The sequence below is a fragment of the Anomaloglossus baeobatrachus genome, chromosome 4, assembly GCF_048569485.1.
Source record: "Anomaloglossus baeobatrachus isolate aAnoBae1 chromosome 4, aAnoBae1.hap1, whole genome shotgun sequence".
Classification (NCBI taxonomy): Eukaryota; Metazoa; Chordata; class Amphibia; order Anura; family Aromobatidae; genus Anomaloglossus; species Anomaloglossus baeobatrachus.
In genome coordinates, this window is record NC_134356.1 from 492,668,354 (window position 1) to 492,682,061 (window position 13,708).

Below are 13,708 nucleotides of genomic sequence, written 5' to 3' on the forward strand. Positions count from 1 at the left end.
GTGCCTCTGAGCGGTGCTATTGTGATCCGCTAATTCCCATCACATGACCCCCGGGCTCTGTGACCTCTGAGATCCGGTGATGTCACATCTAATTCCAGTTGACCAGACATCGCCGAGGTGGGACCCAGTCTTCCTGAGTGACTGGGCTGTGGGTGGCGTGTCACCGCTTGTCACAGCCCAGCATCACAGCCCAGCATCGCTCCTGCTTGCGGTGCTCTGCAGCGAAGGAGAGAGCATGCCAGGTGAAACTCCACACACAGCCCAGTCACTCAGAAAGACTGGGGCCGGCCTCGGTGATGTCGGGTCAACTGGAAGCTGACGTGACATCACCAGATCTCAGAGGTCACGGAGCCCGGGGGTCATGTGATGGGGACCGCAATAGCACTTCTCAGAGGAAGAATGTACTACACAAATTTTTTGAAAAAAGCTTTTTTTATGAGCTTTACATTGATGTGTGGCCACTATGCTGTGTAGTGGACCACCCTTTTAAAACCTCTTGCTGTGCTTATGGTCCGTCTTTTTGAGCTTCTTTTAACCACTTCAAGCTTCGAAACCTAAGAAGCAGCAAAAAGAAATGACCATTTTGTATACATACTTTATATATACAGTTAAGGCCCCGTGCACACGTTGAGTACTTGGTGATGTTATTTTACTTCAGTATTTGTAGCCAAAACCAGGAGTGGGTAAAAAAATCTAGAAGTGGTGCTCGTGTTTCTATTACACTTTTCCTCTGATTGTTCCAGTCCTGGTTTTGGCTACAAATATTCCCACGCAAAGTGGACGTGATTCATGATAACACAGCTTGAAGTGTTTCGTGTATCTTTCACCATGGGCTTCTATGGGCAGATTGAAAACATTCATGCGAAAAAAGCAATTGCATTTTAAGTGCAGAATCCAAGCACTATTGTACTAAAAAATACATTAAAATACACTGTGCCTCCCTCCCAAAAAATAATAAAAAACGGCGGAAACACATACAAAACGCAATAATCAGAGCAGATTGTGATTTTTATTATGGTGAAGACGCCTGCACATTGGATTATTTTATTTCTGGAGCGCTCTTACACGCTTCAGATTGGACCCTGATTAGTTTGGAAGGTTCCTTCAAAGATGGGTCAGGATTCTGTTCTGCATCAAATCTTCTAATGAAATGGGACAATTCCCCTACAAAGGAACACAAAAAATTTCCCAAGACTGTGGGAAGAAGCGGGCAGGAGAATTTTAGGCGATCTGCTCCAAAAAACAGAGAACAGAGAGGAAAACCTGGTATTGAGCTGTGGTAGAGCCCTGAACCACAGATCTGCCTGTGTGGGACGATTAGTGGGGCGATTAGTGGGACGATTAGTGGGATGATTAGTGGGGCGATTAGTGGGGCGATTAGTGAGACGATTAGTGGGGTGATCAGTGGGGCGATTAGTGGGGCGATAAGTGGGACGATTAGTGGGGCGATTAGTGAGACGATTAGTGGGGTGATCAGTGGGGCGATTAGTGGGGCGATAAGTGGGACGATTAGTGGGGGCGATTAGTGGGGGCGATTAGTGGGGCGATTTGTGGGGCGATTTGTGAGGCAATGGGCCAGTTACATGGACAAATTTCATGTTTTATGTAAGTTTAGTGCTTTTCTGAGTTTTGCATTTCTCCTCTGTATATAGCTGTGGACTGTCTGTGGTATCTGCCCGCTGCCCAGTAATAGCGCAGAGCCGGGCGCAGCTTCCTCCAGCGTCCTATCCACAGCAGGAGATGGAGTTACAAGGTAGACCACGTGACCGACACTGGCCGTGTACCGCCGCACTGCTGTACCCAGCGACCAGCGACATCTAGTGTCTGCTGTGTGTTATTGCATGTAGCGAGGTCGCTGAATAAAGTTGTGTCGTGTTGAATAAAGCGGAAGTGCTGGATGATGCCGGTTGTTGTTGTGAGTGTGGAACTGGATGATGAGTGAGATTGTGGAGCGGACCCTGAGCGCTCTGCCGGGACTACTCCTACAGGAGCCGGCGCCCGGGCCCAGCTCCAAGCTGGGCAGCCTGATCCGGAGTATAACCGGGCTGAGCTCCAGACAGGTACAGGGCTGCCACTACCTATACGTGTGTGTATATTGGTATTATATATGTGTCTGTATGTATGTGTCTGTATATATGATATGCACAATGTATACACTCACAGATACATACATTATAAATATCTTCCTGTGTGTATATATATATATATAATGTATAGGCTATGGGTTGAACTCAATTTGGCGTATAAGCTGCGGCCACCACCAGTGGGCTCTTATACAGCATTCTTACATGCTGTATATAAGAGCCCAGGCCGCTGTGTAGAACGTAAAAATCACTTTATAATACTCCCCTAAACGGTTGGTATGGTGCAGATGGGTGCCTCCATTCTCCGGGTGTGGCACCTCTCTCTTTCGGACATCTTTGTCCTCCTTCTGAAGCCTGGGTGCATGATGCGTCCTACATCATCCACACAGGCCGGCATTGAGGTCCTGCGCCACATGTGCCCTTTAATCTGCCCTGACCAGGGAAGATCAAAGTATTGTAATGTGCCTGCGCAGGACTTCAGTGCCAGCCCATGTGCATGATGTAGGACGTGTCATGCACCCCGGCTTCAGAAGAAGGAGGACATGGCTGAAATAGGAGGCGCCGCACTCAGAGAATGGAGACACCCATCCGACCAGTCTGCACCGAACCGACCGTTCAGGTGAGTAGTATAAAGTCATTTTTATGTTCTACACAGCACCGGGGCTCTTATACAGCATTCTAACATGCTGTATATAAGAGCCCAGTGGTGGTGGCTGCAGCTTATAGGCCCCAAATTGGTGACAGGTTCCCTGTAAAGGGAATCTGTCATCAGGTTTTTGCCACCTAATCCGAGAGCAGCATAACATAGGGGCAGATATCCTGATTCCAGGGATGTGTCACTTACTGGGTTGCTTAGTGTAGTTTTGATAATCTACTACTGATTAAATAGTGATTTTATCAATAGAGGACTACTTGTCCTGCTGCAGGTAGTCCAGCATATTCATGAGCTCTGTATAACTGATAGATCTACATCAGAGAAAGCATTGATTTTATCACAATGACAGCAAACAGCGCAGTAAGCGACACATCGCTGGAATCAGGGTCTCTGTCTAAACATTATGCTGCTCTCAGGTGGGGGAACAAAAACCTGGTGACAGATTCCCTTTAAAAACAATGAAACTATATACAGTATGTCTATGAAATCTGCATGTGTGTATGTAATGGATTTATGCGTGTATATCTCTATCTCCCTGATGTGTTGCTGGTAGATTTTCTTGTATTTGGCTGTAGATTATAATTTATACTGACTCTCCAATCTGACCACTCTGCGGCTGTCCTATATGGAGCTCCGTGCATATGACTGACCTCATACCCGCAGCTCCCTGTACATGCTGGGAGTTTTAGTTTGACTTCAGGGGAAGAGCCACTACCAGTAATCACCGTTGTCAGTAAATATTACTGACTATTTGTTTATTTCTTAGGAGGAAGAAAAGCTTATCCAGCAAGAACTTACCAACCTGAAATCCACAGTGTCCTCACCTACCACCACACTGGTAACCTTCCATTCATGTATTGTTATTTCTCTACAATCCTCCCAATTATGTCGCTATAGGCCGCTTTACACGCTACGACATCGCTAATGCGATCTCATTGGGGTCACGGATTTTGTGACTCACATCCGGCCGCATTAGCGATGTCGTTGCGTGTGACACCTATGAGCGATTTTGAATCGTCGCAAAAACGTTCAAAATCGCTCATCGGTGACATGGGGGTCCCTTCTCAAATATTGCTGCTGCAGCGTGTACGATGTAGTTCGTCGCTCCTGCGGCAGCACACATCGCTCCGTGTGACGCCGCAGGAACGAGGAACTTCATCTTACCTGCCGCCGCCCGCAATGCGGAAGGAAGGAGGTGGACGGGATGTTACGTCACGCTTATCTCCGCCCCTCCGCTTTGATTGGGCGGCCACTTAGTGATGACGCCGCACGGACCGCCCCCTTAGAAAGGAGGCGGTTCGCAGCGACGTCGCAGGGCAGGTAAGTCATGTGACGGGTCCGGGCGATTTTGTGCGCCACGGGCAGCGATTTGCCCGTGTCGCACAACCGATGCCGATGGGTGCGGGTACCCACGCTAGCGATATCGGTACCGATATCGCAGCGTGTAAAGTGGCCTTAAGTCCTCTTTTTCTACATCTACACTGCGATCCATTGTTTGTTTGTTTTTCATATCCCCAACACACACACACACACGATCAGCCTCATGTACAGGAGAGGCTTATTTAGTGCCATATCCGCATCACTTTAGACATATTCACTGTCCCCATACATAACAGTATGTGGTTGGAGTGTGGGATGAAACCAGAGTACCCGGAGGAAACCCTACAAATATGGGAACAATATGTAAACTCCTTGCATGGTTGTACTTGATGGGATTTGAGCCCAGGACCCCAGCTCTGTAAAGAAACAGTGATAATGACTGAGCCACCGTGCTGCACAGGAATAACTATCGGCATCAGTTATCTATGATGCATTTACACTGTATGATTAATGAGTCGTGTGTTCCTAGGAACACTTACAGTATATTACAAACGTGAGTACATCCCTCACATTTTTGTAAATATTTATACTAAAGATATGACCCTTTTATACAATGTACAGTAGTCGGTGTACAGCTTGTATAACAGTGTAAATTTAATGTGTCCTCTAAATACCTCAACACACAGCCAATAATGTGTAAACCGCTAGCAGCAAAAGAGCATACACCCCTAAGTGAAAATGTCCATTTTGTGCCCAAAGAGTCAATATTTTGTGTGGCCACCATTATATTCAAGCACTGCCTTAACTCTCTTGGAGTCCTCTTCCATGGCGACATCACAGCTGGTGGATGTTAGAGACCTGATGCTTCTCCACCTTCCATTTGAGGATGCCCCACAGATTCTCAATAGGGTTTAGGTCTATCACCTTTACCCTCAGTTTCTTGGAGATGTGTTTGGGGTAATTTTCATGTTGGAAAAGTGCCCTGCAGCCCAGTTTCTGAAGGGAGAGGATCATGCTCTGCTTCAGTATGTCACAGTACATGTTAGCATTCATGATTTCCTCAATGAATGTGTAGCTTTACAGCTGGCAGCGCTTATGCAGCCCCAAACCATGACACTCCCACAACCACGCTTGACTGTAGGCAAGGCATTCTTGCCCACCATTATATTCAAGCACTATCTTACACTGGCAGTGTAAGAGCGGCGGACGCTGGTAACTAAGGTAAATATCGGGTAACCAAGGGAAGGGCTTCTTGGTTACCCGATGTTTACCGTGGTTACCAGTGTCCGCAGAAGCCGGCTCCCTGCTGCATTCATACGTAGCTGAGTACACATCGGGTAATTAACCCGATGTGTACTCTGGCTAAGAGTGCAGGGAGCCAGCGCTAAGCGGTGTGCGCTGGTAACCAAGGTAAATATTGGGTTGGTTACCCAATATTTACCTTAGTTACCAAGCGCAGCATGCTTCCACGTGTAGCGACGCTCCAGCGATCCCTGCCAGGTCAGGTTGCTGATGGGATCGCTGGAGCGTTGCTTACTGTGACATCTCACCAGCGACCTCCTAGCAACTTACCAGTGATCCCGATCAGGTTGTATGGTTGTTGGGATCGCTGGTAAGTTGTTTAGTGTTACTGGGCCTTTAGTCACAGTACATGTTGGGTTTCATGGTTCTCTTAGTGAACTGTAGCCCCCCACAGCTGGCAGCACTCATGCAGCCCCAAACCATAACACTCCCACCACCATTCTTGACTGTAGGTGAGACACACTGGTCCTTGTACTCTTCACATGGTTACCATCACACATGCTTGACACCATCTGAACTAAATAAGTTTATCTTGGTCTCATCAGACCACAGGACATGGTTCCTGTAATCCATGTCCTTAGTCTGCTTGTCTACAGAAAACTGTTTGAGCTTTTTTTTGTGCATCATCTTTTCAAAAGGTTTTCTTCTGGAGTGGCAGCCATGCAGACCAATTTGATGGATGCAGAGTGAGGCATATGGTCTGAGCACTGACAAATCGCCCCCCCCCCCCCCCCTTTAACTTCAGCAGCATTGCTGGCAGCCTCATACGTCTATTTTGATAAGACAACCTCTAGATTTAACACCCCTGCTCCTCATTCATAACTGAGACCTTGTAACACAGTCACATGACACTTGAGAGATAAAATGGCTAACTGGACACAATTTGTCCATTTTCAGTTAGGGGTGTACTTTTGTTGCCAGCGGTTTTGACACTAATTGCTGTGTTTGAGTTATTTAGAGGACACACCAAATTTACACAGTTATGCAAGCTGTACATTGACTGCTTTACATTGTATCAAAGTGTTATATCTTCAGTGTTGTCCCATGAAAAGATATTTAATAGTTTACAAAAATGTGAGGGGTGTACTCACTTTTTATATACTGTGTTTCCTGATAATCGGGCAGTGCTGCCAGTCACTGAATAAATTAGCAGAATTCTCATTGTGTCGGGTGAAATGATTTCTACTCTTGCTTTAAAATCGTCGTTCTCAGCAGCGTGGTGTTCTGTGTAAAAAGGGCACGTGTTGTGAAAAATCCTGACTGTCTACATGCATCGCTTAAAGGTAACCTGTCGGGTGCAATATGCACCCAGTACCACGAGCAGTTCTGGGTGTATATTGCTAATCCCTGCCTAACCGTCCCTGTATACACTAGCATAGATAAAGAGATCTATAAAAAAGCATATCATAAAGGATCTTTAGCAATACTAATGAGCGCGGGGACTAGTCCCAAGGGCGTTATATCCCCCGACTAATCCACTCTCTTAGCATGTTAGCGTGCTCACATGGGTGTACTAACATGATATTCAATGCAGCGTCACCAGTGTTCGCTGTGATCGTGCTTCTGAATGCCTGGCACTTCCAGTTATGCGCAGTAGACCTCTCTGAAGCCGGGACGTGTACACCCAGCTTCATACTGCGCAGGACCGGAAGTGCCCGGTATGCATAAGAGCGGACACAGCGAACACAGGTATGCTTGGCATCGCTGTTGATGCTGAATTGAATAGCATGTTGGTACACCCCTGTGGGCGTACTAACATGCAAAGAGGGCGGACTAGTCAGGGGATATAATGCCCTGGGGGCTAGTCGCCTCCCTCATTAGCAAAAGATAAAAGATCTTTAGAAAAAGTATTTCTAAAGATCTCTTTATCTATACTAGTGTATACAGGGACAGTTAGGCAGTGATTAGCAATATACACCCAGGAGTGCTCGTGGTTCTAGGTGACAGGTTCCCTTTTAAAGTGAGTGTTTTTGCCTTTTATCGCATACTAGCTGTACTACCCGGCTTCGCCCGGGTTAATAAATGCTGTTAACAAAATAGAATGTATTAACAACAATTTATTCTGCACACAAAACCACAAAACAGATAGATAGAAATGTAATTATTAAAAGGCAAAACTAAGCTAATAGAAGCATTTCACAACATATATTTCAACACCCCAGATATTCCACACAGATTTAACTAAATTGGCCAAGTAATGTGCGCCGTCTGCCTCTTTCCCCGTCTGCCTCTTTCCCCGTCTGCCTCTTTCCCCGTCTGCCTCTTTCCCCGTCTGCCTCTTTCCCCGTCTGCCTCTTTCCCCGTCTGCCTCTTTCCCCGTCTGCCTCTTTCCCCGTCTGCCTCTTTCCCCGTCTGCCTCTTTCCCCGTCTGCCTCTTTCCCCGTCTGCCTCTTTCCCCGTCTGCCTCTTTCCCCGTCTGCCTCTTTCCCCGTCTGCCTCTTTCCCCGTCTGCCTCTTTCCCCGTCTGCCTCTTTCCCCGTCTGCGCCTCTATCTCTTTTTCGGTCTCTTTCCATGTCTGCATGTCGGTGTGTCTCTTTCCCAGTGTGTCTCTCCCGACATCTTATTACCTCACACATAAGCTTCTTATATTATGAATGTCTTTTGTTCCTATAGCAACCAATCATAGCTGCTATTAATAACCTGTAGTTCCAGGCTCCATTTACTTTAATGAAGGCATGTTCTTTGGAGAGTAACTGTAAAGTGCGGGGTTAATTTTTCCTGTCAAAACAGTCTACGACGTTCCCTGGGTCACATGAGGGGTATGTGCAAAATTTTGTGATTGTAAATGCGACGGTGCGGATACACTTTTCGTTTCACTTTTTCCCCATTATGTAGATAGGGTCAAAATTGACTGGTAAATTGGAACGCGCGGGGTTAAAATTTCGCCTCACAACATAGCATATGACACTCTCAGGGTCCAGATGTGTGAGTGGGCAAAATTTTGTGGCTGTAGCTGCGACCGTGCAGATGCCAATCCCAGACACACATACATACATACACACACACACACACACACACACACACACACACACACACACACACACACACACACACACACACACACACCTTTTATATATTAGATTTTTTCCTCCATTGATTTGATTGGGTAAATGCACTGAGAGAATTGACATGCTACAGATTTGTGTTAACATACTTTTATTGGAGCGTGGGCGCTCATGCTCGGCAATCTCCAGCACTCTGATAGATGATGTATACAGCAGTGGTGTGCATGCGCAGCCACTCTCCATTCTAATTTGGCCTTTTTGAGGGGTCCAAATGTTCGGATAATGAGTGGTCAACAGCAATTTATCACCTACTGCTTGAATAGGTGACAATTTTGTGGAATTTGTAATTAGCTCATAAAGAGCGCTTTAAAAAAAAAATTAAGTTCCCCTTTGAGAGATTGTAGTAAGGCCTCATTCACACAACCGTGTTGCACAGGCATGTTGTATCCATGTTTTTTCACAGATGCAACATGTACCCTTCTACAATCTATGGTGCGATTCGCATGTCCGTGTTTTTTTTCGCAGACGTGTACAAAAATCATGGAGACGTTTCCATTTTTCCCGGTATGACAGATGAAAAGGGCCAATACAAGTCTGCCACGTAGTGCACACGGATAACATCAGTGTAATATATGCGGGTGCTGTCTATATTTAACGTTGCAAAGGATAGAAGTAGCTTTGTAATTTTATCTGTGACAAACACTGATGGTAAAAACACCCACATGGACCGTACACTGCGACAGTGATCCAAAACAAGTTTCATTTTTTATTTATTTTTTTTTATCTCAGTGCTGGAGTGGTGCTTTAACCCCTTTAGGACGAAGCCAGTTTTGTACTTAATGACCAGGCCATTTTTTGCAATTCTGACCAGTGTCACTTTATGAGGTCATAACTCTGGAACGCTTCAACGGATCCCGGTGATTCTGACATTGTTTTTTCGTGACATATTGTACTTCATGATAGTTATAAATTTAGAACGATATTTTTTGCTTTTATTTGTGAAAAAATCGGAAATTTGATGAAAATTTTGAAAATTTTGCAATTTTCAAACTTTTAATTTTTATGCCCTTAACCCAGAGAGTTATGTCACACAAAACAGTTAATAAATAACATTTCCCACATGTCTACTTTACATTAGCGCAATTTCTGAAACAAAATGTTTTGGGGTTAGGAAGTTAGAAGGGGTCAAAGTTCATCAGCAATTTCCCATTTTTTCAACAAAATTCACAAAACCATTTTTTTAGGGACCACATCACATTTGAAGTGACTTTGAGAGGCCTAAGTGACTGAAAATACCTAAAAGTGACACCATTCTCAAAACAGCACGCCTCAAAGTACTCAAAACCACATCCAAGAAGTTTATTAACCCTTCAGGTGCTTCACAGGAACTAAAGCAAAGTGGAATGAAAAAAAGCAAAAAATAAAATTTTACCTAAAATGTTGCTCTACCCCAAATTTGTTCACTTTTAGAAGAAATAACACAACAAAATGAACCCCAAAACTTGTTACCCACTTTCTTATGAACGCGCCGATACCCCACATGTGGTCAGAAACCTTTGTTTGGACAAATGGGAGGGCTCGGAACAGAAGGAGCAATATTTGAATTTTGGAAAGCAAATTTGGCTGAAATAGATTGCGGGCACCATGTTGCATTTACATGTCCGCCAAGGTACCTAAACAGCAGAAACCCCTTACAAGTGACACCATTTTGGAAACTAGACCCCTTAAGGCTTCTATCTAGGGGTATAGTGAGCATTTTGGATCCACAGGTACTTCACAGATTTTGATAACGTTACGTTGTCACATTGAAAATTTTCATTTTTTTCTCAAAAATGTTGCTTTAGCATCAATTTTTTCACTTTTTCAAGAGGTAATTCCAAAAATGTGACCCCAATGTTTGTTACCCACTTTTTTATGAGCGCGGTGATACCTCACTTGTGGTCTGAAACCTTTGTTTGGAGAAATGGGAGGGCTTGGAACGGAAGGAGCAATATTTGAATTTTGGAAAGGAAATTTGGCTGAAAAAGATTGCGGGCACCATGTCGCATTTGGAGGACCCCTAAGGTACGTAAACAGCAAAAAAACACCACAAGTGACCCCATATTGGAAACTAGGCCCCTCAAGGAATTTATCTTGATGTTTGGTGAGTACCCTGAACCCCCAGGTGCTTTACAGAAGTTTATAACGTTGAGCCATGAAAATAAAAAAATAAAATTTTACCACAAAATTGTTACTTCAACCAGGTAGCTTTTTTTTTCACAAGGGTAACAGGAAAAAAATCACCATGAAATTTATTGCGCAATTTCTCCTGAGTTTGTTGATATCTTGTATGTGGTGGAAATCAACTGTTTGGGCACACTACAGGGCTCAGAAGAGAAGGAGTGCAATTTGACTGCAAAATTGGCTGGAATCAATAGCGGACGCCATGTTGCATTAGGAGAACCCCTGAGGTGCCTAAGCAGTGGAGGTCCCCCACAAGTGACCCCATTCTGGAAATAAGACCCCTCAAGGCTTTAATCTAGGTGTATATTGAGCATTTTGAATCCACGAATACTTCACAGAATTTGATAAGCTTAGGTTGCCATATTGAAATTTTCATTTTTTTCACAAAAATGTTGATTTAGCGACACATTTTTCACTTTTTCAAGAGGCAACAACAAAACGTGTACCCCACAGGTTGTTATCTAATTTCTTGTGAGCGCAGGGATACCACACATGTGGCCAAAAACCTTTGTTTGGATAAATGGGAGGGCTTGGAATGGAAGGAGCACCATTTGAATTTTGGAAAAGTTGAAGTAAATTGCGCGCACCATGTCACATTAGCAGGGCCCCTTGGGCACCTATACATCAGAAACCCCCCACAAGTGACCTCATTTTGGAAACTGGACCCCTCAAGGATTTTATTCAGGAGTATAGTAAACATTTTGAATCCACAGGTACTTCACAAAACTGTTGCTGTATCAAAAAATTTCTCACTGTTAAGGGGGCTTTACACGCTGCGACATCGCTAATGCGGAGTCGTTAGGGTCACGGAATTGGTGACGCACATCCGGCCGCATTAGCGATGTTGCTGCGTGTGACACCGATGAGCGATTTTGCATCGTTGCAAAAACGTGCAAAATCGCTCATCGGTGACACGGGGGTCCATTCTCGATTATCGTTACTGCAGCAGTAACGATGTAGTTCGTCGCTCCTGCGGCAGCACACATCGCTATGTGTGACGCCGCAGGAACGAGGAAGCTCCCCTTACCTGCCTTTCATGTGACACTAAAGGATGCCTAGCCTTGTATTTAGCCCAAAAAAAAAAAAAAAGAATTAAAATAAATGACGTGGAGTCCCCCCTATTTTTGATAGCCAGCTAGGGTAAAGCAGACAGCTGTAGCCTGCAAACCACAGCTGACAGCTTCATCTTGTCTGGTGATCAATTTGGAGGGCTCCCCAAGCTGTTTTTTTTTTTTAATTATTTATAAATAAATAATTAAAAAAAAAAAACAAACGTGGGGTCCCCCCAAATTAGATCACCAGCCAAGGTGAAGCTGACAGCTGGGGTCTGGTATTCTCAGGATGGGAAGAGCCACGGTTATTGGACTCTTCCCAGCCTAAAAATAGCAGGCCGCAGCCGCCCCAGAAGTGGCGCATCCATTAGATGCGCCAATTCTGGCGCTTCGCCCCAGCTCATCCCGCGCCCTGGTGCGTTGGCTAACGGGGTAATGAATGGGGTTGATACCAGGTGTGTAATGTCACCTGGCATCAAGCCCAGCAATTAGTTATGTCACGGCGTCTATCAGATACCCGACATAACTAATTGACAGTAATAAAAAAAAAATTGACAACAAAAAAAAATTTATTTGAAAAAACACTCCCCCAAACATTCCCTGATTGACCAATTTATTGAAAAGAAAAAAAAAAATCCACAATAATCCATTTGGATGTCCCACGTCGCCTCTGGACCTTCTAGAATATGGGGGACACGTTCAGGGAACGTATCCCCCATTTTCTAGGAGGGCAGACCCTCCATTTTAGGAGAGTGGGTGCAAAGAATCTGCACCCACCCTCCCCGGGTCACAGCTGCAGAGTGCGAGCAGCCAGCGTCCTGAACACAGGAAGCTGACAGCTGCGCTCTGCTCATGTGACCGGAGTCTGCAGAGAAGGAGCCGGAGGAGGGGGCCGCGGGGGATCAGGGCTCCGACAGGTATGTATGACACCGGGGGACACCGGGGGACACCAGGGGGGGGGTAGGGGGGGACCCGGCGGGGCCTAGGGAGCAGGTTTCTGTCGTATGTGTTATGGCACATACGACAGAAACCATAGGAACACTGTAAATGCGGCCGGCGCGCTGCTGTGATCGCCGGTGCGCGCGGCCATCTTGGATTTTCGGGAGGGGGTTGGGGGTCGGGGGGGGCACTTTGGGGACACCGGGGGACCGGAGGGAACCGGGAAAAAGATTTATCTCCCATCTGGCATGTTTGATCATGCCAGATGGGAGATAAATCATTTTTTACCGGCGCGGTCATTTACTATAACTTGATGATCGGTATACGGTGTATACCGGTCATCAGGTGAGCGGGGACCGGAAAAACCGGCCCGAATCATGATCTCCAGGGTCTCAGCTACCCCCGGCAGCTGAGACCCCGGAAATTTTCTGACTCTGGGGGGCGCTAGACCCTTTTTTCCGACCGCCGTTAAAAAGCGGCGGATCGGAAAAAGTACCCTTATTTACCGCCGTTAAAAGGCGTATCGGCGGTCGTAAAGGGGTTAAATACAAGTCCTCTGCCACCATCTTCATCACTTCTCCGTGTTAGTCTCTGGCACTTTGTGACCTGGGACCTGCTGCCAGCCCCAGTGTTTTATGGAGTGCACCGGAGGTCACAACTCAATATAAGTCTATGAGAGCCCTGTTCTGGCTCTCATAGACTTGAATTGAGAGCTTGTGACGTTATTGCTTACTTTCGACCAGTCAGACGTTCTGAGCACAAGCTGACGCTGCAGGACCAGAGCGGCGGCAAAAAGTAATTATTGTGGTTCTCCTGAAGATGTTTGATAACTAGGAAACGTGAAGAGAGTAAAGTGTTAGCTTGTACACCACATATTGGGATTATTTGTGGACACCCTTCCAGCAGCGCAGGTTACCCACATCTCCGATCTCCTCAATTGTACATTGGATTTTCCGACCTGTGGAGACGCAGCAGCTGGAACACTTCTATTCTGAAACTTTACTACTGTTGTTGCGTCTCACGTCCACACTAGTGAGAAATATCACTATTATATTCATTGGTGACGTGGATAAAACTCTACTGCACTTACATTGTCCCTACAGCAATTTCCTAAGATATTGTCTATA

The 13,708-nt window shown here is 45.6% G+C and overlaps 1 protein-coding gene across 1 annotated transcript in view; it reads left to right on the forward strand.

Annotated features, from left to right (window-relative positions):
• The first annotated feature begins 1,856 nt into the window (after window positions 1–1,856).
• The window catches only part of AP4E1 (adaptor related protein complex 4 subunit epsilon 1), a 163,672-nt gene continuing 151,820 nt past the window's right edge, over window positions 1,857–13,708 (forward strand). The window contains exons 1-2 of the mRNA XM_075342741.1: window positions 1,857–2,060; window positions 3,506–3,577. Coding sequence (XP_075198856.1) covers window positions 1,932–2,060; window positions 3,506–3,577 — 201 coding nt within the window. The 5' untranslated portion in view covers window positions 1,857–1,931. The remainder of the gene's footprint in view (window positions 2,061–3,505; window positions 3,578–13,708) is intronic.